Consider the following 25994-nt stretch of genomic DNA (forward strand, 5'->3'; position numbering starts at 1 on the left):
AGATGTATTGAGATGAACTTTGATGTAGACATCTGGTCTCTCATTGTATTCATTTACCTATTTAGGTAATTTAATGTTTTGTTCAGATACCCTCGAGATGGGTAGGTGAATATCATCTGACCGAATTTCTGTTTTTGTAAAATGGGATGCAGAAGAAACTTCTAAAGACTTTTTATTTATATATTTTTTCTAAAGACTTTTTAAAGATATATTTTAGGAGTTATAATTCTCAGTATCTATCTGTATTTAATTTAAAATCTGACTTAAGCTTTACAGATTAAAAAAACTGTAGTATCTGTGTATTGTGTTTATGGTCAGCTTTTGAAAACTGAATGGTTTGGGAGTAAGTTCTAATCAGGAAATGCTTTATTTATGGAGTGTTCTTTATTTGAAATCCCACATTAGATCTAGGTGTACTTCCAGGACTATTGTTATCATGTTTATAGCTTGAAAATAATTCTTAGTAGAAATGAATAGAGAACAGAACTGTGTCACAAATTTTTTGATACTTGTTTTGACTACTACCAGAGAGCCGCTGAATAACAAAAAAAAGGGTATTTTTAATTCTTTTTTTCTCAGATTTTTTTAGAAAACTAAGTATGAATTGTACTATAAATTGCCTGCCTTTAAGGAATTTTCTCCAAAGTTTTTCTTACATAATTTGGATAAGTAATATGATGCCTGATATATAATAAACACTTGATAAATATTTGTTAGGTAATTCACTATTTGTATTTCTGAAATAATAGTAAAATCTAGTAGACATTTATATTATTATTTTTGTGAATTTTTATATTAAATGATTCAAGTATGAAAACTCTTCAGCAGAAAAGCTTTAGAAGTTACATCTGTAACGTGAACGATGAGATCCCTAATGGTAAATGTGAATTACACTATTCCCTTTAGTCGTAAATTCTTTCCTCTTTTTCTTTCACAGCTGAACCTGTCTTATTCTTTGAAGGGCACAGGGACTTAAATTATTTTAATACATACCAAAGAATTTTTCATACAATGACATTTTATTTCTTTAGGATAAGTTTTTTGTTGTTTTACCTTTTTCTGTTACTGAACCTTAGCTAGGGTCAAGAACCTAAGGGCAAAAATGAGCATTTAAAGTTTTGTTTTCAGTATTTAGAGAGAGTCTGTCTTTTTAGTGGAGAGGCAAACTGTAGATATTAAGAGAAACCTTGTTTCTTAGTGAGATTTAAAAGTAGCTTGATCAAATAATATTTAAGGAAATACTGTTTTATTTGCCGTTGGTAATTAGAGTGGATAAAATGTATCATAATTTTTATCTTGGACTTTGTTTTTGTATTTTCCTATGTCATGTGCCTTTAGCATTCTTACTTTTGAATATGAGTGTTGGGGATTTTATGAACTGATAAATGGCCTCTGGGCACAATTATGTATATTTAGGAACATTAAGTTTTGTATGTGACTATTTTGTTTTGGTTTCCCACAGCACAGTGGAAAGAGTTGGGGCTTCAGGCCTTACCTCCAGGCCTCATGGTAGTAGAAGAAATTATTTCATCTGAGGATGAGAAAATGCTTTTGGAAAGTATTAACTGGACAGAAGATATAGACAATCAAAATGGTAAGTAAAATTTTAAAAATATATTTAATGTCTCTGCAGAATGCCATGTTACTGCTTCTTTTTTCCTCCTCCTTTGCTTTATTAAAATTTCTAATATTTCCTCAAAATTAGTGAAAGTAGGCTAGATCTAATATTAGGCAAGTCATACCAATAATTATTAGGAGCATTAATAAAATTGACATTTATATAGCTATCAATTTTAAGCTCCAAACTGATTAATATTTATTAGCTGACATTTGTAGAGCTAACACTGATAAGCCCTTTCACATACATTATCTTCTTTGATCTTCTCCCCCTAAGTCACGTTTCCTATGCACGATCAGCCGCTCTGCCAACAGTGGCAATGCAGGAAGAGCCTCCTGGAGATGTTTGCAAATTAGATTTCCTCTGACTCGTTCCACATCATAAATGGTCTTGTGAGTGGCAGCGCCCATGTTTGACTCTTTCAGATTGATGGGGTGAAATTCTATAAGGGTTTGTTACCATTTTAGACTGAAAAGAACAGCAGAGATGAGGTAGAATGGTTAATTTTATTAAAGACAATAATTTAGCAGTTAACAAAAATTACCTTTACTCAAGGAATCCCAGCTCACAATTTTGACTTTGAAATTGACAAAGGAAAGCAAATATTTTTCTCTTAAATAGTTTACTTTCTTCTCTTCATATAGTTCAAAAATACTTGAAACACAGGAGAGTAAAGCATTTTGGTTATGAATTCCACTATGAGAACAACAATGTAGATAAAGACATGCCATTACCTGGGGGTAAGTAATTGTTACTAAACGACAAACACTAGCTCAGAAAAGAAAGATTTAATATATTGGAAGTACGTCATACTATGTTTCATTGGTCATTTTTAGGCAGAATGTTGAAATAGCTGATTAAATTTAAAACCTTTGAATTGCATACAGTGGTGGAGTTTTGTTGTAAGAACTGGATACATAGAGCTAAGGGTCCCTTTTGAACATCATCCTTCCTCCATACTGCTCAGCAGTAGTACTGTTAGCAGGTGTGTACACATCATTCCCGTGCTGTAACAAATGACGTTGCATTGCAGGGCAGATACCTGTAAAAGTATACAGTTGTTAACATGTGTTATGCTGTATGCTATGTTGTATGTTCACATATTCCATGTATCCCTCCAGCCTGTTCTTCCTCCTTTATTAAATGTTTTGGAGATCTTACCCAGTTTTTCATTGTATTCAGTGTTCAGCAATGGCTTATTCAGTTAATTCCCAGTTGTTCAACATTTAGGTTATTTCTAGCTTTTAGCTTTTATATAAGGAGTGCTGCTGTGCATGTCTTTATATATACCTCTTATGTAGTAAGCAGAAAGTAGAATTGTTATGTTGAAGTTTTGTTCATTTAAAAATGTTAATAGATGCTGAAAAATTACCCCCAACCCAGCTGTATTGACATACTCCTATGGAGCGTGTATGTACCTCCTTCCCCTGACCCACACCAACATATGATATTATAAAATGTTTAACTATATCATTTCCTAATTGCTAGTGAGGTTGGCCATTTTTATTTACCTTTCTGGAATTCCTTTTCATATCCTTTGTCAGTTTTTCCTAAGGAGTTGACTGATTAGTAAGATTTTACCGTATAATCTGGATATTAAACCTTCAGTAGGATTTTGTTGGAGTTATATTTATCTTTTTGACTTTTAATCTTATTTAAGGCTTACTGTCATTCATGAAATAATGTTTCTGACTCTAGTGAAAATAAATTAGTTCTACTTTGAAAACCATGTTTTGTTTTTGTTTTTGCTTTTTGCTTGTTTTTTAAATATTTTAATTTTTAAAAATTTTTTAATTTTTAAAGTAATCTCTATACCTAATGTGTGGCTCAGTGTCACAACCTGGAGATCAAGAGTCACATGCTCCTCCGACTGAGCCAGCCAGGAGCCCCTGAAAACTGTGTTTTTTAAGAGGAAATGATTTAGAGGAACCTGGCTGGCTTAGTCGGAAGAGAGAGCAAATCTTGATCTCGGGGTTGTGAGTGTGAGTCCCATGTTGGGTGTGGAGATTTCTTAAATGAATAAAAAAACTTAAAGAAAATAAAAGGAAATGATTTAGAATAAGTAAGTTAAATTTAAATTAAATTTAAATAAGAAAGGGTGGTCAGGCTAACTTCCAGTATATAATAGTAAATTTTATAATTTTATTGCTGTTTTACAAAATGCTAAAATTGTGAGCAAAATTGTTCTTTTGGATATTTTGTTTGATTAAAATCAATAAAATAAAAGATTCTTAAGGTTTTGTTTTTATTTTGTTTTGTCTTATGGGTTTATTTTTATGTTTAGATCTTGACTGCTAAGTTAAAAGCTGTGGTTTTTCTCCTAGTGGCTTTTTTTTATTCTTGAGTAAAACATGCAAAGCAAATATCTTAATGTTCTATCTTTATGAATACTGACATCAGGTCTTCCTGGCATTTGTGATAGCTTTCTGGAGAAATGGTTGAAAGAAGGTTTCATTAAACACAAACCCGATCAGTTGACTGTAAACCAGTATGAACCTGGACATGGTGAGTATTTTCTTCCTTTAACATTCCAGTCATATAGTTCATAACTAAGTAGATTCTGTAACTCAAAGATATTCTTTTTTTAGCTTACACTGACTCTCCACAGGGATTTGCTTCTGTTTGTTACCGGTGTTGACTTTAGTCCCTTACAAATCTACGTTAGCCCCTCATGTCTCAAAGTTTAGATTAGCAGACTGGCACAGTTGCTGTTTGTGATTTTTTTTGTCTGCTTCTCAACATTTCATGTAGAGAGGGAGGAGATTGTTTTAAAGACATAGGAGACATGGGTAAGAAGAACCATTCGTATCATTTACAGATACCTGCAGGAGGCTGCTTGGTTGCATGGTCTTGCTCTTCCTTCTCCTCTGAGAATGTGAAGACAGTTCTAGGACAATACGTTAGTAAAAAATCTTGAGACTCTTGAGGTTTTTGCACTTACAGCAGCATCTTCATCGATAGTTGTAGTAATGAGATTATCTTAAGGATATTATTAATTGGGCGGCTCGGATGGCTCAGCCGTTTAGTGCCGCCTTCGGCCCAGGGCGTGGTCCTGGAGACCCAGGATTGAGTCCCACGTTGGGTTCCCTGCATGGGGCTTGCTTTTCCCTCTGCCTATGTTTCTGCCTCTCTCTCTCTCTCTCTCTCTCTCTCTCTCTCTGTGTGTGTGTCTCTCATGAACAAATAAATAAAATCTTAAAAATTATTAATTTTATTAATCATTTCCTAATGAAACAATCTTAGGATTTATTAATCTTAAGGCAGACGTTGTGGAGTTTTGGGTTTTTTTCCTGCTTTTATCACACTGTACTGTAATTGCTTATTTACCTGTCAGTCTTTCTATCGGTCTGTCTGCTCCTTGAGGACAGGGATATGTCTTACTTGCTTTATGTACTCTTACCATGTAGCAGAGTTCCTTTTTCTTAGGGGTTACTCAGTATACTTACATGAGAAGTTGATGGAGGAAGCCACATCTTAATGATTGGTATGCTTGGTTTTCACACCTGGCCATTGCTGTTGTTGTGCATGTACTTGGGATCCCTGTTGAAGGGAAAACACGACTTTGGTACTTAACCTTTCATGTCATGCTCTTGGGCTAGGCGTAGGTAAATGGCCTAGGTAAGCAGTGACTCTCACGTCCTGATTTCAGAATTGAGTGCTAGCAGCGCTTCAATATGAAGACATTTCTAGTTCAGAATTAGTTTGATTTTATGTAGTCACATTCTCCTTGAATGTTTACTTTTAACTAAAGTTATAGTACTTTCCTGATTACCAGTGTTCTCACCCTAATAGTGTGAGGCCGTATTTAGAGTCATCTGAAATCTACTGAAAGGAAAAATGAAATGACATGTTATTTTATTTTCTGTCCCAGGAATTCCTGCTCATATTGACACACATTCTGCTTTTGAGGATGAGATTGTTTCTCTCAGTTTGGGGTCAGAGGTAAATGTTCAAGCATTTTCATTAGCCATCAACAACTATTTTACCTTATATAATACTGTTTTCATAGGATTTCCTGCATTTCTTAATTAAAATAAGATTTAAAAATGAGAAGTAAAGGTGCTATAATACTTCCATTTCTTATAGAATGTAAAATTGTCACAGCCTCTTCTTTCAAGTGTATGAAGCTTATCTGTCAGCTGATCAGATGGTAGGAGAACCCCTGCTTTTTACACATTTTCTTACTTAATTCACTTGGACCTGGTGAATACAAGCCAGACTACTCTCCTTACTCGTGCAGCGTTGCCATCTAGTGGCGAGAGGTGGTAGCTGCAGGCCACGGAAAAAGGAACACGAAACTAAAATGTGTGTGCTCAGAATTTTGATACTTTTTCTCATATATTACCTGATTCAATCCCTTCAAAAACTATAAGCAGTACAGGGTAATATCCTCATTTTTACAGATGAAGAGTGCAAGGCTCATGTTTATTCATTGACTTGTTTGTATGGCTGCACTTCACTTGAACTGTTAAAGAACATAAAAAGCATGATTGAAACGGATGAGTGCAAACCACAGATAAAGTTTTAGTTAAAGATCAGAATTTTAAGTCCAGAAGAACCTTTAAAATATAAGGTCATCTAATCTAACTAAAGTTTGCTTCAAAATCTGATCTTATTCCTGGAGGTAAATAACTGTTTACTGGGTTGTTTTTTGTTTTGTATTCATATGGTTCCCCACTTTGGCTCTTTAACTGATGCTGAGCTTGTTGATCCTTTTCATTCTGTGACGAGAGAGTTAGTGACGTTTGATGAGACGGGACCATCTTATCAACCACCTGTGTGGATTTTTATTAAATGCTTTATAAAATAATGAGGACAGGTAGGAAGAAGAAAAGAGCTCTCCTCTGTCTGGCTTATTTTTATCTTACCTCGGTATCCTGGCTCATGGCTTTAGAGGGTCAGTAAAGAACATCTTTGTCTTTTCCTCTTAACTGTATAACCAGCTGAGAAAGAAGACATAACTGGAGGTCAGAATGTCAGCTTCTCTACTGAGAAAGCATGGAGAGCATGGCTTTAGACCCACAGCTAAGTATACTTGTTAATACTTCACCTCTGAATTAGAGTGACAAGTCTCCTTGTCACTGGCACAGTCAGACAGCTGGATACCTTCCTCATAGAGGCAGGTTCTTCCTTGACATGAAGGAGCATGTAGTAGGTTCTGTGAACCAGCTGGACCTGAGAAAGAGAGGGAAGAGCTCAACCAAGCAAACGTGGCCCCAGGCTGGCCCTGGCTCAAGCCTTCTCTCCCGGGAATCAGAAGTGAAGGATTGGAGGGGCACCTGGGTGGCTCCATACATTAAGGATTTGACTCTTGATTTCAGCCCAAGTCATGATCTCAGGGTCATGAGATTGAGTCCCGCATCCAGTTCCATGCTCAGTGGTGAGTCTGCTGGAGATTTTCTCCCTCTGTGCCTCCCCCTGCTTGTTCACACGCATTCTTTCTCAAATTAAAAAAAAAAAATTTTTTTTTAAGTGAAGGAATGGAGAAAAGCCAGGTATGTTGTTCTTACACTTTCACTCCTGTGGAAATTTGCACCTTACCTAGAGAAATATGAGGAGTGGGAACTACATGTTCTTCCACATTAAAAGTCAAAGAAGAGAAAACAAGCCCTTTACCCTCTCTGATCATCTGCTGCGCTTGTCACCTCCACTTGGTGTCTCGAAGGCACATAATTTTCAGCTGCCAATTTGAATGATGGGGTTCTTGGTTAAAGCCATCTTTGTAATAGCAGAAAAGAATGCATGTTACAAGTTACGACTAGAACAATAGATTTTCTTGTAAAAGATAGGTTTTGACAGGTAGCTGATCTTTGTAATTTTGGGAAAAAAAATTTACTAACCATGTAAATGTCTCATGCTATTTAAGAAGTTGACTGTATTTGCAGCCCTTTGTTTCATATGTAAAGTGGGATTAATACTAGCTCTTGCCTGGCTGAAGGATTGTGAGTAAATGTTGATGAACTGTCTAACTTAGAGCAGTTCTTATGTGTGGAGACTTCCTGAGATAAGCTGCTTCTTGGTCCCTCCTGGAAGGTTTCACTCTGTAACAGAGGGAAGGCCTCAAAATAAGACTTCCCGTGGTCTCCAAAAAGAAGGCTTCCACCTTTTCTTGTTGTGTTTTCCCACCATTGCTCCTGTGCTCTTCTGTTTGCTTTTGACACAGTGTAGTTGGTTGCAGTCTCTCCTGGTCTTTGCCCCAGACCTAGAACCTGGCTCTAGACTTCTGTCCCTTTTTTATTTTCTTATCCTTGACATCCTTAATTGTTGTAAGAAATTTACTATAGTGTCTAGCTTCCATTCCATTGTAATAATTTGTCAGTGGCATCGTAGTTTTTTTTTTTTTTAAGTGTTTGTTTCTCCTTAGCTAAAATACTTAACTTTTTACTTGCTTCCTTTTACTAGAAAATTTCTGAGAACTCCTAATCTTTTTTTTTTGCCATAAATTTCCAAACAGTATATATTGATTTTAGGTGTAACATAGTGCTTTGAAATTTATATACACGGGGCACCTGGGTGGTGAAGCATCTGCCTTTGGCTTAGGTTATGGTCTTAGGGTCCTGGGATCAAGTCCTGCATCAGGCTCCCTGCTCAGTAGAGAGTCTGCTTCTCCCCCTGCTTGTACTCTCTCTCATTCTCTCTCTCAAAAAAAAAAAACAAAAAACAAAAAACAAAACAAAACAAAGCAAAAAACCTCTTGTTTAAAAAAGAAATTTATATACATTACAAAATGATTACCATAACAAGTCTGCTTACCTTCTGTCACCCTAAAAGTTACATCAAAATTCACAGAAAGACCAACCAGAGGTTACCACAGTGGGCACAGATGGCTGTTGGTATTAAACACAGTTATTTGGAGAAGTAGGAATTTTATAAGAAGTTGGTTTATCAGTAAATACTTTTTATCATGGTGATTTTTGCAATTGACTGGTCTGGGCAGTTGGGTATTTGGTTAATGAAGACTCTGACTATTGAATGCCTGCTAGAGGGCTCGTCTTTTATTATATTACCTGTTCTTTCTCCAGGCTCTTGGTTTTAGCAGTCATTGAGTCCAGCTTGATCTTCTGAAATACAAGATATTGAATACAATTTTTTTGTGAAATGTCTTGAGTGACCCGGTTTCTCTGTTGCCAGCTAAATAGGTGCGTAGGTTCTGTGGTATTTCCCCCCAAACGCAGTGTAGTTTGCCCCAGGGATCTTCTGATGCTGGAGTGATTCTCATTGCTTCCTGTATTCAGGAATGACGACTCATAGGGTAACTTCTCTTTTTAGGAGTATATTGCTTTAACAGACAAATATTTCATTGTTTTCTTGTCCTCAGCACAAATTGGGGAAAAAAAACTGAAGATAGTTTCTTGATGGGACTTGAAACAACTAATACAGTCTGGACCATTAGAAAACTGACCTCATCTTTCTTTTCTTTTCTTCTTCTTCTTCTTTTTTTAAAATAAGATTTATTTATTTATGAGAGAGAGAGAGATCGAGCACCCAGAGGGGGAAGGAGAAGCAGACTCCCCACTGAGCTGGGAGCCCAGCGTGGGGCTTGATCCCAGTACCCTGAGATCATGACCTGAGCCCAGGACGGATGCCCAACCGACTAAGACCCCTAGGTATTCCTAAAAGATATTTTCTTTTTACTAAGTCTGAGTGCATCTTTGTTTTTAACCGTTTACCACCCACTGCTATACTCCTGTACAAAACTCTTCCTGAGTTTCCTGCTCTGTTTAATTGTCCACCAATGCATCAATTTAGAACCTGGGAAATATTCTTGACATACCTTTTTAAGATTGTGAATTTTGCTTCCAAGTACTTTTTTTTTTCCCCAAGTACTGTTTTAACTATGTCTCACAACACTTACTTTTAAAAACAGCTCCTGGTGGTATAATTGTCATGCAGTAAGCCACACATATTAAAATAGGTGCTCATGAAAGCTTCACCACTTTCAGGATGACAAACGTATCCATCATTCCCTGAAGTTTCCTTGTCTCCTCCTGTTCTTCTTCAATACCACAGATCACATAGTATTTTCCAGAGTCATCTACACAGGCATCTTAACGGAGTATACTCTTTGCTATATGGCTTCTTTCACTCAACATAATTACTTGAGATTCATTCAAAGTCTAAGCTTACTTGGTATCTTTACTTTTTTGCTGAATAGTATAGGAACATCAGAACGCTGACTCCATTACTTCCTTATAATTTATATCCTATTATTGTGTATTTGAATTTTCTTGATTTACGATTTTTATTTTTTAGATACTTTGACAGTTAACCTGAGAGAAATGTTCATTTAGACATGCTTAGCATTTTCTTTGCCCTTATTCTTTTATGTCACACCTTCCATCAGGGATCATTTTCCTTTTGCATGATGCAACACCCTTTAGATTTCCTTAATCCAGGTCTGCTGTGGCTCATACTATGTTATTTCTGTCTGCAAATGTCTTCATTTCACTTTCATCCTTCAGGGATATTTTCACTGGGTATAGAATTCCAGGCCGGCAGTTACTTTCTCTTTGTGCATGAAAGACTATTTTCTTCTGGCTTCCACTATCGCTCTTGTGACCTTTGATGATGACCTTTATTTATTTCTTTGGTTTCTTTTATTTTGATGTGCCTGATTATTCTATTTATTTTGATGAGTTTATTTATTTTGGGGATTTATTGGGTTTCTTGAAACGGTAGATTTTTTTTTTTTCCCATCAGTTTTGGAAACTCAGCCATTATCCCTGTAGATTTCGTCTCTATTCCATTCTTTCCATCTGCCTGTTTTCTGTAGAAGTTGTTTTGCTTACCCTCTCTTCTGTGTTTAGTGTATTTTATCTCTCCATGCTTTACTCCAGACATTTTCTTCTGTCTGTAATTCTCTTCTCAGCCATGTCTGATTTGCTCTTAAACCCATTCATTGATGGGTCATGGTGTTTTTCTGTATTAGAGTATTTGCTTGGTTTTTCTTCAGATTTACAATGTCTTAAAAAAAAGTCATTTCCAGGTCTCTGCCAAAATTATCAAGCGTAGCGTTTTTATCTGTAAACATGAGAAGAATCTTTGTTTCTTAGCCTGTATCTGATATTTGCATATTTGAGGTCCCCGTGGTTTATTTCTGTTCTCCCTGTTAGACTGTTTTTTTTCCAGAGCAAATACTGTGGTTCATTCTGATTCAGAATGTTTGAGATGAAGGTTGATTTTCTGTACTTCTAGAAAGCTCACAATTATGATATTTAGTTAGGATTTTGAATTGTGGGAGTTAGAAAATGTTGAAATACTAAATCTATATAGTATCAACTCCAAAGGCAGTAGGATTTCTTAGTAATCTTTCCCAGAATAAATAGACATGGAAGAATGTAGGCACCAGGGGCAGTTGTGGTCACCATGCAATTAAATACTCCAACGCAGCTCTGGGAACAGAAAAAGTGAGAGTCTGTGAGCATTGTGTCCAGATCCTTAGGTGTTTGCACTGGGACTCGATTTGGCATTGGACAAGTTGGGAGAGTTGGGTTCTAACTCATCCCTCTTGGGGCCACAGAGAAATCACCTAATTTCTGTGCTTTCTGTCATACATTGGCATATGTTGGCATATAATTATTGAATTTTAGTAATTATACAGAATTGAGAAGAATTTATTTATTTTTTAAATATTTTATTTATTCATGAGAGACACAGAGAGAGAGAGAGGCAGAGACACAAGGCAGAGGGAGAAGCAGGCCTCATGCAGGAGCCTGACGTGGGACTCAATCCCGGGTCTCCAGGACCACGCCCTGGGTTGAAGGTGGCACTAAACCGCTGAGCCACCTGGGCTGCCTGAGAAGAATTTAATAATAATGACTGCAGGTACGGTTGCCTCCACTCCTGCTACCAACACTAGTGTACTATGATCATCACCACCTGCAATGAGGTGTTTTCTTTTTTCTTTTGCTTTTTTTTTTAAAGATTTTATTTATTCATGAGAGACACAGAAAGGCAGAGACATAGGCAGAGGGAGAAGCAGGCTCCCTGTGGGGAGCCCAATGCAGGACTCTATCCTGGGACCCGAGGATCATGACCTGAGCCAAAGGAGACACTCAACCACTGAACCACCCAGGTCCCCCTCTTTTTTTCTTTTTCGTGTGTGTGTGTGTGTGTGTGTGTGTATGTATTTCCTGGTTTGTTTTTTGTAATTGAAATATAATTGACATATAACATTGTATTAGTTTCAGGTGTATAACATAATGACTTGATATATACACATTTTGCGAAATGGTCACCATAGTAAGTCTAGTTAACATGTGTCCTCACACATGATTACAACTTTTTTTTCTTATGATGAGACCTTTTAAGATCTCTCAACAACTTTCAAATATACACTACAGTATTAATTATAGTTGTCATGCTGTACCTTGCATCCTCAGGATTTATGTTTTATAACTGGAGGATTGTTTACTCATTTCACCTACCTTCTGCTCCCTCCTTTGGCAACCGTGGTCTGTTCCGTGTATCTAGGAGTTTTTTCATTTCTTAGGTTCCACATGTGAGACCATGTGGCATGTCTTTCTCTGACTTATTTCACTTAGCACAGTGCCCTCCAGGTCCACCCATGTTGTTGCAAATGGCAAGATTTCCTTCTTTTTAAGGGCTGAATAATATTCTATTGTGTATAAATACCACAACTTTTTCATTCATATATCGGTGGACGCTTAGGTGTTCTCCTTGTCTTGCTGTTGTAGATAATGTTGCAGTGAACATGGGGTGCAGATATCTTCTTGAGTTAGTGCTTTCATTTTTTTTTGGATAAATACCCGGAAGTGGAATTACTGGATCCTATGCTAATTCTATTTTTTTTTGAAAGATTTCTAATTTATTTATTCAGAGAGACTGAGAGGCAGAGACACAGGCAGAGGGAGAAGCAGGCTTCATGCAGGAAGCCCGACGTGGGACTCGATCCCGGGTCTCCAGGATCACACCCCGGGCTGCAGGCGGCGCTAAACTGCTGCGCCACCGGGGCTGCCCTAATTCTATTTTTAATTTCTTTTTTTTGTTTGTTTTTTATTTTTTTAATAATAAATTTATTTTTTATTGGTCTTCAATTTGCCAGCATACAGAATAACACCCAGTGCTCATCCCGTCAAATGCCCCCCTCAGTGCCTGCCAACCAGTCACCCCCACCCCCTGCCCTCCTCCCCTTCCACCACCCCTGGTTCGTTTCCCAGAGTTAGGAGTCTTCCATGTTCTGTCTCCCTTTCTGATATTTTTAATTTCTTGAGGAACCTCCATGCTGTTTCCAGAGTGGCTGCAGCAGTTTGCATTCCCACCAACAAGTGCAGGAGGGTTCTCTTTTCTCCACATTTTCAACACTTTTTTCTCCCCTCCCCTCTCCTCCCCTTCCCTCCTCTCCCCTTTTTTTCTTTTTTTTGATAGTAGCCATTCTAGGAGATGTGAGGTGATAGCTCATTGTGGTACCTATGGAAAGTGCTATCCTAAGTGAGTTTTTTTAATGAGGAATAATCTAGGCCTTAGAGATAAATTCATGACTATTATTGTTCTTTTTACTTTAGCTGTCTCATTTTGGTTATCTGTGTATATGAGTCTGTTGACTTATTTTGCTTCAGGAGGAAAGCTCAGAAAATAAATAAATGGAATTTAGGAAGCCTTCTGTTCAAAAATGTAAGGTACATTACTCTGTTTTTTTCATATAAATTGCTTATGATGAATTTATTCATTTGTTTATTCAAAAATATTTTTTGAGTATAATCTACTAGACAGACTCTAACAAGTAATTAATAGGACAAAAATCTCAAAAAATGTTTTTTAAAGCTAAAATGTTTCATTACCTTTGGAGCTTTTTCATATGTAAAATAAAACTTCATTTTACTGAAATGGCTTGTGATTGACTCTTGGTTTTAGAGTCCAATTTTGGATGACATGGATTTTCACTTCACAGTTCCTATAGAGGAATAAAGCCACGGTGTGATAAATGAAAGCTCATAGTAGGTGGTCTCGTTGCAAACATGTGAGCATGACTATCTTATAGGCTTTTTTTTTTTTTCCTAAGATTTTATTTATTTGAGAGAGAGAGCATGAATTGGGAGAGAAGTGGAAGGAGAAGGATAGGGAGAAGCAGACTTCCCACTGAGCAGGGAGCCTGATGTAGGTCTCAATCCCAGGACCCTGAGATCATAACCTGAACCGAAGTCAGACTCTTAACCCACTGATCCATCCACCCAGGCACCCATATATTATAGGCCTTTATGCTAAGCATTCATAATATGAGATATTCAGTGGTGGCTAAAGTATCTGCAATTTAGCATCTTTTCTTTCAGGCTTATTTTTCTGTTATGCAATGTTTCCTCTGCTCTCTTTTGTGCCTTTTGCAAATGTATTTAAACCATTAAACTTAAAAAAGAAAAATGCCTCCTCTTTTGTCTCACATTCTACTGAGCTCAGCCAGATAAGACAGTTCCAAATCATGTGTATTTGGGAGTGGAGAGGTAGAGATGGCAGCTTCTATTCATTTGGCAGCTGAGACCTAGTTCTGTAAGGCAGAGTTGTACTGAGAGGTGGAATTTGCTGACATATGCTAAAAAGTAGATTTGTTTGTGAGGTTTTCTTTTTAAATTTGAGCCTCATTTTGCTTGTTTCACATGTACAGTACTACTGACAGGTTCCCAGGTATGTTTGCTAAATGCATACATGGTACCTGACCAGCTGGGGAAGTTTTCACACCAGAAACATCAGGTATCCCCCCTCTTAGAAGCAGTGAGAAGCAAGTGCATTGGGGCTACCATGGTATTTCACTCTTGCATGTCCTACTTGAGGGACCCCTTTGCTATGCCATAAAGCACTATCTCATGTTTATGTTCCAGTATGTGACAGTTTCTCTCTCTTGACAAGAATACTGAGACCTATCCTTTATTGTATCACTCCTGAGTGCAGAACAAGGAATTAGAGCTTGGTTTCCTTTGGTGATTTTCAAATGGGAGGCCCTGGGTTTTGTTGCTGCTATTGTTTCTTTCCTTTGAGTTTCACAAGACTTGGTGAGATTCCTTCTCCTGAGATTCCAGTTTTCAAGAAATTTAGCAAATTTCAAGGTTCCTGTTTTTGTTGTTTGGAAACATATCTTGCTAATGGGAATTAAGGAAGGGACATAGAGGGAAAGAGGTTGGTTTCAGTTTTTGATTTTTAACTTGCTTTAAGGAATGGAAACTGAGCAGGCTTATATGGGAGGAGATTGAAAGGTTATTGACAACATCAGTTGCTCGTCTCCAGGGTGTCCCAGAGACCCTGTTATTCCTATTCCTATTATTCCTGGAATAATATGGCACATCAGCAGGCTTCTCGTCCAGCTACTTGTCATCTGGGCAAAGTATACTTCTGGGAGTGTCATTTGTAGACAGAAAATTATACTTGTTTTACTAAAAATGTTCTAAGTTCCTCTTCTCTCCCACAGTGAACTAATTACTTACGATATGCTGGGATTCTGTATTTGTGATCTAACGAAAGGATATAAACGGACATTTTTTACTTACCCGTGATTCTTTGTCAATAGTTTGTAGCTTCAGTCTTACACATATGTAATCGTGAGTCTGTCTGCTTCTCTTCTTTCTCACTTGTCCAAACATGTTAGACATGCCTCACCTGTTTGCTGTTTTCAATAAGAAACAAATTCTTACTACATTTGGGTCCAGTGACAACATCAGAAGATTTATATTAGGCAGGCTGTGGGAAACAGGGACTTCTCTCTCTCTCTCCTCTTCCTTCTCTGCTGTGGGATCTCTTCTTAGGTCAAACACAGTGACTTCCATCACATTGGCATTCACCATTCTCTGAATCACATGTCCTGCTTCTCATAGTGTGATCTCTTGTGTATATGCCCCTCGGGATTTCAGAAGGCTAATCATCTCAGCCCCTTCCTAACCAATAAGGATCCACATTAAGTTTGTGTTCTTTCTCTGAAGTGTTGAAAGTAGGAATGTGCTCTCCATTTTCCTGTTTAGCTGACACGGAGATCTATTTATTTCATGTACTTTTGTGTCACGAATCTTCTTCTACTTGAGTGATAGAGTGATGGCTATGTCTGGGGTTTTCATTCTATTGTACTTTGGATGCTTAAAGGTTTTATAAGATCAGAAAGTCTAGGACTTTTTGTTTGCTTGCTTTGAAGTCATGCCCTGGAAGCTTGCTGGGACTTTGATCTTTATTGATTCTGCCATCTCAGAAAATAAGGAAAATAGGTAAAACCAAGAAGAATAATTGAAAAAAGTCCTGTGGAGCAAAGCTGTCACGTGGCAGAATGATTCAGGAGTTGCCGGAAGCATTATTGATTGTGAATCCTTTGTGAATTTTTTTTTTTTAATTTTTATTTATTTATGATAGTCACACAGAAAGAGAGAGGCAGAGACATAGGCAGAGGGAGAAGCAGGCTCCATGCACCGGGAGCCCGACGTGGGATTCGATCCCGGGTTTCCAGGATCGCGCCCTGGGCTAAAGGCAGGCGCCAAACCGCTGCGCCAGGGGGGGAGGAGCAAGATGGCGGAAGAGTAGGGTCTCCAAATCACCTGTCTCCACCAAACTACCTAGAAAACCTTCAAATTATCCTGAAAATCTATGAATTCGGCCTGAGATTTAAAGAGAGACCAGCTGGAATGCGACAGTGAGAAGAGTTCGCGCATCTATCAAGGTAGGAAGACGGGGAAAAAGAAGTAAAGGAACAAAGGCCTCCAAGGGGGAGGGGCCCGCGAGGAGCCGGGCTGAGGCCGGGGCGAGTGTCCCCAGGACAGGAGAGCCCCGTCCCGGAGACGCAGGAGCTGCACCGACCTTCCCGGGCGGAAAGGGGCTCGCGGGGAGTTGGAGCAGGACCCAGGAGGGCGAGGATGCCCTCGGGCTCCCGGGGACAGTAACAGCAACTGCGCGCCCAGGAGAGTGCGCCGAGCTCCCTAAGGGCTGCAGCGCGCACGGGGGGACCCGGCGGGACCCGGAGCAGCTGAAGGGGCTCGGGCGGCGGCTCCGCGGAGGGGGCTGCGCGGCCCCGGGAGCAGCTCGGAGGGGCTCGGGCAGAGGAAGAGGCTCCGTGCGGAGGGGGCTGCGCGGTTCCAGGAGCAGCTCGGAGGGGCTCCGGCGGCGGCTCCGCGGAGGGGGCTGCGGGGCGGGAGCGCGAATCCACCAGCGCAGGCTCCGGAGCACAGGGCGCCGGGACACAGCCCAGGATCCCGCCTCCCCCGGGACAGGCAGAGGCCGGGAGGGCCCAGGACAGCAAGGACGCTCCTGCCCCAGCTGAGCAGATCAGCGGCCCCGCCCGGAGCCTCCAGGCCCTGCAGACGGAGTTCCTGCCGGAGCTGAATCCAGGTTTCCAGAGCTGCCCCGCCACTGGGGCTGTTCCTCCTGCGGCCTCACGGAGTAAACAACCCCCACCGAGCCCTGCACCAGGCAGGGGCAGAGCAGCTCCCCCAACTGCTAACACCTGAAAATCAGCACAACAGGCCCCTCCCCCAGAACACCAGCTAGACCGACAACTTCCAGGAGAAGCCAAGGGACTTAAAGTACACAGAATCAGAAGATACTCCCCGGTGGTTCTTTTTTGGTTTGTTTGTTTTTGTTTTTGTTTTTGTTTTGTTTTGCTTTTTGATTTGTTTCCTTCCCCCACCCCCCTTTTTTTTTCTCCTTTCTTTTTCTTTCTCTTTTTCTTCTTTTTTTTTTTTTTTTTGTTTTTTCTTTTTTCGTTTTTTTTTTTTTCTTTTTTTTCTTTTTCTTCCCTTTTTTTTTTCTCTTTCTCTTTTCTTTCCTTCTTTCTCTCCTCTCTTTTTCTCTTTTTCCCAATACAACTTGCTTTTGGCCACTCTGCACTGAGCAAAATGACTAGAAGGAAAACCTCACCTCAAAAGAAAGAATCAGAAACAGTCCTCTCTCCCACAGAGTTACAAAATCTGGATTACAATTCAATGTCAGAAAGCCAATTCAGAAGCACTATTATACAGCTACTGGTGGCTCTAGAAAAAAGTATAAAGGACTCAAGAGACTTCATGACTGCAGAATTTAGAGCTAATCAGGCCGAAATTAAAAATCAATTGAATGAGATGCAATCCAAACTAGAAGTCCTAACGACGAGGGTTAACGAGGTGGAAGAACGAGTGAGTGACCTAGAAGACAAGTTGATAGCAAAGAGGGAAACTGAGGAAAAAAGAGACAAACAATTAAAAGACCATGAAGATAGATTAAGGGAAATAAACGACAGCCTGAGGAAGAAAAACCTACGTTTAATTGGGGTTCCCGAGGGCGCCGAAAGGGACAGAGGGCCAGAATATGTATTTGAACAAATTCTAGCTGAAAACTTTCCTAATCTGGGAAGGGAAACAGGCATTCAGATCCAGGAAATAGAGAGATCCCCCCCTAAAATCAATAAAAACCGTTCAACACCTCGACATTTAATTGTGAAGCTTGCAAATTCCAAAGATAAGGAGAAGATCCTTAAAGCAGCAAGAGACAAGAAATCCCTGACTTTTATGGGGAGGAGTATTAGGGTAACAGCAGACCTCTCCACAGAGACCTGGCAGGCCAGAAAGGGCTGGCAGGATATATTCAGGGTCCTAAAGGAGAAGAACATGCAACCAAGAATACTTTATCCAGCAAGGCTCTCATTCAAAATGGAAGGAGAGATAAAGAGCTTCCAAGACAGGCAGCAAACCGCTGCGCCACCCAGGGATCCCCCTTTGTGAATTTTTTAAAGAACCCCCTTTAAAAAAATTTGGCCTTAACAAGCATTATTTAGTTAAGATACAGATACTTTAGATATGATGACAGTGACAGTATTTTATGATAGAATGTTTTTAAAAAGACTTAATTTTCACAGAAAAATGTACATTTAATTTTATAAGTAAATCTTTGTTAAATTGAAAAAACTGTACTCTCACATTATATATCTGTGAGGTAATAGGAAACATATATATTGGTCTTTGTCCCCAGTTCCTGGCAAAGAACTCCTAAAACACTTGCAAATTTCCCAAACGATAAGAGCATGCTACTGACACAGAGTTCCTAAATCCCTTGGAATTTCCTCAGGGATGGCAGGAAATTTTGTTCTAATAAGTTTACTCTAAGTGGGCGGTGGATGGGGGCTGGTCACCAGAAAGAACAGGCCGTGGTTAGAAGTTTGGAATTTTTAGTCTTGTCCCTGATTCTCCAGACAGGAGCAGGGCTGGAGATGGAGTTAATAATTGATCATACCTATGTGATGAGGCCTCTGTAAAATTCCTAATAGTATGGGGCTCAGAGAGCTTCCAGGTTGATGAGCAAACTTGTGGAGGTCCTAGGAGAGGACCACACCCAGAGAGGTCAGGGAGGCTCTGTGCCCCCTCCCACATCCCTGCCCTGTGCGTCTCTTACATCTGGATGTTCATCTGTATCCTTTATCTTATCATTTTATAATAAACTGGTCGACAGTCAGTAATCTGTTTTCCTGAGTTCTGTGAGCCTCTCAAGCAAAGTAAAAATGATCATCAATGGTAAAAATAAATTTTGTGTATATTTTCTAACCTAAGTCCCATAAAATTTGGCTTATTTGATAATGTATTTTTCTTCCTTGAAACTTGGTTTTTGTATTCAGGACAAGCATTTCCAAATTAATTAGTGTCACATTCATACTTGTCCTGTTAGTTCTAATCATTTGTTTAAACTGAGATTTCCTTATTTTAAAATCATTACTCCTGTTGATGGAAGGAAATGTGTTTGAATTTCACAAGTAAATAGGCACTGTGTATTTGTTACACATGTTGAGTGTTAATTAGCCAGAAACTCTAACCTCTGGGTGGGCAAGGACATGTCTCTCACTCAACATTGTGGCCTTTGATATTTCAATGAAAAATAAATATTTGTCTAGGGAATAAATTGGAGTCTAGTCTCTCAGAGTATTTTTCCATCAACAGTTTTTATTCCCTTAAGCCATAAATGATTTTCTCTAATAAAATAATTAATAAATGTGCTCATTCTTTCCTACATGTGTACCTTAGTGTTTCTCAGAAAATTGAAACTTATATGTATTAGTTTTAAATTGGGTACAGTGGGGATCCCTGGCTGGTGCAGCGGTTTGGCGCCTGCCTTTGGCCCAGGGTGCGATCCTGGAGACCCAGGATCGAATACCACGTCAGGCTCCCGGTGTATGGAGCCTGCTTCTCCCTCTGCCTGTGTCTCTGCCTCTCTCTCTCTCTCTCTCTCTCTCTCTGTGACTATCATAAATAAATAAAAATTAAAAGTAAATAAATAAATAAATAAATAAAACGGGTACAGTGGACTTTTGTCCCCTTTCTTCAACTTTCTGTATGAAAATTTTCATATAGAAAAGTTGAAAAAAAAAGTTGAAAGAATTGTACAACAGATACCTATATACCTACTACCTGGATTCCACAGTTAACATTTTAATATATTTGCTTTATCAAATATCTATCCACTTGTCCTTCCTCTTATCAGTATATTTTACTTACACATTTTGGGAAGTTGTGGGTATCAGTACACTTCACCCCCACAACTTTAGAATTCATTTGTAGTGTTTATTGACAGAATATTTTTAGAGTGTAGCTATTTGAAATTATATGCGATCATTTCGAACAGATAATTGTTAGAAAATTAAATTCTATCCTCTTTATTTTCCATACTTTCAAGGTAAAGAAAGCAGTTTAGAGCTGTATAATTCTTTGTAGTTTACAAGGAATTTTCATGTCTATTTTCTAATTTGGACCAATAATATTGCTGTATTGCTGATAATAACTGTAGCTAACAGTTACTGTGCCAGATACTGTGCTAAAAGTTAACCCATAACAGAGATGCTCTGTTAAATTCTGTTTATCCCACTGGTACTTGGTGATCATGTTTATTTTTCAAGTGGATTGATGTGTTCACTTAAAAATATTTTTTAGCCCTGTGGCATGCCTTTTGAATGCACATTTGTGAGCTGCTGCTATGTCTAGACTGAACTCTTTGGTATTTGGATTCCTGAGGACAAAAACAGTTTCTTGGGTATTGTATCTTTATAGGTTGTTATTTGTTTTTTAAGTTATTTATTTATTTATTTATTTGAGACGCGGGGGTGGAGGTGGGCAGAGACACAGGCAGAGGGAGAAGCAGGCTCTGTGCGGGGAGCCCGATGTGGGACTCGATCCCGGGTGTCTAGAACCATGCTTTGGGCTGAAGGCTGCACCAAACCGCTAAGCCACCAGGGCTGCCCAATATAGGTTGTTATTTGTAATAATATTTGGCCACAACTTAGGAAGAGTTGCTGAAAATGTTCCTGTGTTCTTAGATTATCTTTTACACATTAACCTTTGATATCCAAAATGTTGTGTGACTTTAAAAGCAAATTGGGTCATATGAGAATAGGCATCTAATAATTGTTTAGGGGGTTACTAATTAATTTTTAATATCCTATGAATAATTATAGCTACTATTTTTTATATTTGTTGTATGCCAGATACTGTGATTTATGTGTATTGTGTATTTAATTTGTGTAACCAGCCTCTAAGGGCTGAGGACTCTGAGCACAGAGGGGTTAAGTGGCTTGTCCTGGGTCATGTGGCTAGCAAATGGAAGAGTCAGGTTATGTGTGTTTCAGCTCTAAGTCCTAGCATTTGGCCACTGCCCTAATGTTTTGCATTGTATGTATGGTACCCAGACCACCTGCATCATAATTTTCTGGGGCGATTATTAGAAATGCAGACTCCTGAACCTCATCCTAGACCTGCTGAGTTTGAACGTGTGCATGAAGTATGTGTTTCAGTCATTCATTTGATTTCTTTTTAAAGATTTATTTATTTGTTTGTTTATTTATGATAGACACAGAGAGAGAGAGAGGCAGAGACACAGGCAGAGGGAGAAGCAGGCTCCATGCAGGGAGCCCGACGTGGGACTCGATCCCGGGACTCCAGGATCGTGCCCTGGCCAAAGGCAGATGCCAAACCGCTGAGCCACCCAGGGATCCCCTCATTTGATTTTTTAAAAAGATTTAGTTATTATTTTAGGGCAGCCCAGTTGGCTTAGTGGTTTAGTGCCGCTAGTGGGAGAAGCAGGCTCCATGCTACTTCTCCCTCTGCTTGTGTCTCTGCCTCTCTCTGTCTCTCATGAATAAATAAATAAAACCTTAAAGAAAAGATTTAGTTATTATTTTAGAGAGAGAGAGAATGTGTGAGCATTCTCAGAAGGGGGGGGAGAGAGAGAGAGAGAATCTCAAGCAGACTCCGTGCTGAGTGCAGAGCCTGATGCAGAACTTGATCCCACAAATCTGAGATCATGACCTGAGCTGAAATCAAGAGTCTGACGTTTAACTGACTAAGCCACCTAAGCATTCCACTCAGTTGATTTTTATGTGCACTGAAGTTTGAGGACCACTGTGCCATATGCTTCTATAAGCATTGTCATGTTTTAATCTCTAATAACCTAGAAAGATAGCCAGAATCAATTAAAAATTCTTGTCCTTGGAGTACATGACATTTTGGGTTCATCTTTTTGTTTGTATCTTTCTTTCAAGATTGTCATGGATTTTAAGCACCCAGATGGTGTCACAGTGCCAGTTATGTTGCCTCGTCGGAGTTTGCTGGTGATGACTGGAGAATCTAGATACCTCTGGACACATGGGTATGTATTGAAATGACCTTGGTGACAGAACACCTCTTGCTTTGTGAGAGTTCTCCTCTTTCCTGCTTGAGCCACCAGAATCATGCCCCATGTCTGCACATTGATGTGTCCAGATTTCAACCCCCAGGGACATCTGTGCCCTTTTTATGGTAAATAGTAACCTTTTATTTTGATGAAATTCAAGCTTAAGGGGAAATTGCAAGTGAAATATAATGAGGTCCTTTCATCTTTCTCCTAGATTTACCAATTGTGAACATTTCACCACGTATTTTATTGTTCTTTTTTTTTTTTTTTTTTATGATAGTCACACACACAGAGAGAGAGAGAGAGAGAGAGGCAGAGACACAGGCAGAGGGATAAGCAGGCTCCATGTACTGGGAGCCTGATGTGGTATTCGATCCCGGGTCTCCAGGATCGCGCCCTGGGCCAAAGGCAGGCGCCAAACCGCTGCGCCACCCAGGGATCCCTATTTTATTGTTCTTATATATATTATCATTATTATTACTATTGCCGAATCATTTAAGTTGCAGACATCATGACCCTTTACTCTTATATGCTTTATTGCATATTTCCTGAGAGCAAGTATATTCGTTATATCAGGGATCTGGCTCCTTGGCCAAATTCAGCCCTTAGCCTGCTTCATGTAGCTCTTAAGCGAAGAATAGTTTTACTTTTTTATTTGTATTTTAAAAATTTTTATGATTATTATGATTATGATTATTTTGGTTTTTACATTTTTAAAGGGTTGTAAAAAACAAAAACAGAACATGTGACAGAAACTGTATGTGGCCCTCTTTGCCTCAAATGTTTAGTATTTGGCCCTTTTACAGAAAAAGTTTGCCAACCTTGATAATATAAAGCTGCTGTGCAACTCAAATTCAGAAATATCAGCACTGATAAAAATACTCTTATATTGTCCATCTTCACATTTTGCTGGTTGTGCTTCATAGCATAGTACTATTGAAGACTGCCGGCAGTTAGAAGAACACAACCAGATTTTACTCAGGGACTATTGCAGTAGGAGGGAAGGGACCACAGCATAGAACTGGGCTGGATCCCAATTACAGCAAGGAGAAGTCAGGACAGATAGCCAAGGAGCTGGGGTGGGGCTGAATAAATCCAAGTGGAAGCATCAGCGATGAAGCAGCAGTGGGAGGCTGGGTTCTGGCCAAGGACCATAGGGTTCTTGCTGATCAGAGGTCCCCTGGGGGATGGTTGGACAGTGAGGAATTGGGTCAGATATTGAGGAGGATCAGATGTCAAGAGTGGGGGATTCTTGTTAAACCAACTCAGCAGGACTCTTGCTAAAGTTGGGCTCTTGGCAGTGATGCCCAAGGATGGGGCCGAATCAGGCTCAGAGGAGTCCAACTAAGGTTTGGTTGAGCAGAGAATCTTTGTTACTGGTTTGTAGTATGCTCTCCCTCTAATTCACAATTCCGTCTTCAAAACTGATTAGTTGTCTGGTCTCTACTTTTCTTTACTTTGAAACAATTCCACAGCTTCTCTTTGTGTTTTGGGATGTTGGCATATTTAAAGGGGCCAGTTGTTTTGTAGAATGTCCCTCAATTGGAGTTTGTTTGATTTAATTTAATCTCAGAGAAATGTGTTATGCACTGTCAGCAGGAATATAGCTTTAGCCTTAGAGGAGAAGCATCAAACTACTAAAATTTCCATATATTCCACTTAAAATACTGCTGAGTTCTGTATTTATTAATAACGTCCTGCTTAGAGATTTTAACCGATGCATTAAAATAGGAAATCAAGGAAATGAATGTGTAAATCACTCTGTAATGTGTCCTGAATATGAGCCATAAAACAAATGGCCTGATTTTGTGCAATGAGGCTTAAATTTACCTGATTTTTTTTTCATGGCCATCTAAAATATTTACACTTACAATAAATGAAAATGGTGAGGCGATCCAGTGGGTTTGTGTGTGTGTGTGTGTGTGTGTGTTTATTGGAGTTTGATTTGCCAACATATGCTTTAACACGAAGTGCTCACCCCGTCAAGTGCCCCCCTCAGTGCCCATCAACCAGTCACCCCATCCCTCTGCAAACCTCCCCTTCCATTACCCCTTGTTCGTATCCCAAAGTTAGGAGGTTCTCATGGTTTACCCTCTCTGATATTTCCCACTCATTTTCTCTCCTTTCCCCTATAATCCTTTTCACTATTTTTTATAATCCCTGAATGAATGAAACCATATATTGTTTGTCCTTCTCTGATTGACTTACTTCACTCAGCATTATACCCTCCAGTTCCATCCATGTTGAAGCAAATGGTGGGTATTCATCATTTCTAATGGCTGAGTATTATTCCATTGTATACATATACCACATCTTCTATAACCATTCATCTTTCGATGGACACCTCTGGACTCCTTCCAGAGTTTGGCTATTGTGGACATTGTGCTATAAACATTGGGGTGCAGGTGTTTTGGTCTTTCACTGCATCTGTATCTTTGGGGTAAATCCCCAGCAATGCAGTTGCTGGGCCGTAGGGTAGCTCTATTTTTAACTCTTGGAGGAACCTCCACACAGTTTTCCAGAATGACTATACCAGTTCACATTCCCACCAACAGTGCAAGAGGGTTCCCCTTTCTCCACATCCTCTCCAACGTTTGTGGTTTCCTGTCTTATTAATTTTCCCCATTCTCACTGGTGTGAGGTGGTATCTCATTATGGTTTTGATTTGTATTTCCCTGATGGCAAGGGATGTGGAACATTTTCTCATGTGCTTGTTGGCCATGTGTATGTCTTCTTTGGTGAAATTTCTGTTCATGTCTTCTGCCCATTTCATGATTGTATAGTTTGTTTCTTTGCTGTTGAGTTTAATAAGTTCTTTATAGGGGCAGCCTGGGTGGCTCAGAGGTTTAGCGCCACCTTCAGCCCAGGGCCTGATCCTGGAGACCCAGGGTCAAGTCCCGCATCGGGCTCCCTGCATGGAGCCTGCTTCTCCCTCTGCCTGTGTCTCTGCCTCTCTCTCCTCTCTCTCTCTCTGTGTGTCTCTCATGAATAAATAAATAAAATCTTTAAAAAAAAATAAGTTCTTTATAGATCTTGGATACTAACCCTTTATCTGATATGTCATTTGCAAATGTCTTCTCCCATTCTGTAGGTTGTCTTTTAGTTTTGTTAACTGTTTCTTTTGCTGTGCAGAAGCTTTTTATCTTAAGTCCCAATAGTTCATTTTTGCTTTTGTTTCCCTTGCATTCATAGATATATATTGCAAGAAGTTGCTGTGGTAAAGTTCAAAAAGGGTGTTGCCTGTGTTCTCCTCTAGGATTTTGATGGATTCTTGTCTCACATTTAGATCTTTGATCCATTTTGAGTTTATCTTTGTGTATGGTGTAAGAGAATGGTCCAGTTTTATTCTTCTGCACATGGCTGTCCAATTTTCCCAGCACCATATATTGAAGAGACTGTCCTTTTCCAGTGGATAGTCTTTCCTGCTTTGTCCAATATTAGTTGACTATAGAGTTGAGGGCTCATTTCTGGGTTCTCTATTCTGTTCCATTGATCTATGTGTCTGTTTTTGTGCCAGTACCATACTGTCTTGACAATCACAGCCCTGTAGTACAACTTGAAATCCTGCATTATGATACCCCCGGCTCTGGTTTTCTTTTTCAATATTCCCCTGGCTATTGGGGGTCTTTTCTGATTCCACACAAGTCTTTTTAAATTTTTTTTAATTTTTTTATTTATGATAGTCACAGAGAGAGAGAGAGAGAGAGAGAGAGAGAGAGAGAGAGGCAGAGACACAGGCAGAGGGAGAAGCAGGCTCCATGCACCGGGA

General features: G+C 39.3%; 1 protein-coding gene across 3 annotated transcripts in view; it reads left to right on the forward strand.

Annotated features, from left to right (window-relative positions):
- ALKBH8 (alkB homolog 8, tRNA methyltransferase) overlaps positions 1 to 25994 on the forward strand; it is a 59356-nt gene that overhangs the window by 10072 nt on the left and 23290 nt on the right. For all 3 annotated transcript variants that reach the window (XM_049110023.1, XM_049110025.1, XM_049110024.1), the window contains exons 4-8: positions 1463 to 1594; positions 2263 to 2358; positions 4019 to 4123; positions 5490 to 5560; positions 22095 to 22201. In XM_049110023.1, coding sequence (XP_048965980.1) covers positions 1463 to 1594; positions 2263 to 2358; positions 4019 to 4123; positions 5490 to 5560; positions 22095 to 22201 — 511 coding nt within the window. The remainder of the gene's footprint in view (positions 1 to 1462; positions 1595 to 2262; positions 2359 to 4018; positions 4124 to 5489; positions 5561 to 22094; positions 22202 to 25994) is intronic.

Source organism: Canis lupus, chromosome 5, assembly GCF_003254725.2.
Source record: "Canis lupus dingo isolate Sandy chromosome 5, ASM325472v2, whole genome shotgun sequence".
In the NCBI taxonomy this organism is placed as follows: domain Eukaryota; kingdom Metazoa; phylum Chordata; class Mammalia; order Carnivora; family Canidae; genus Canis; species Canis lupus.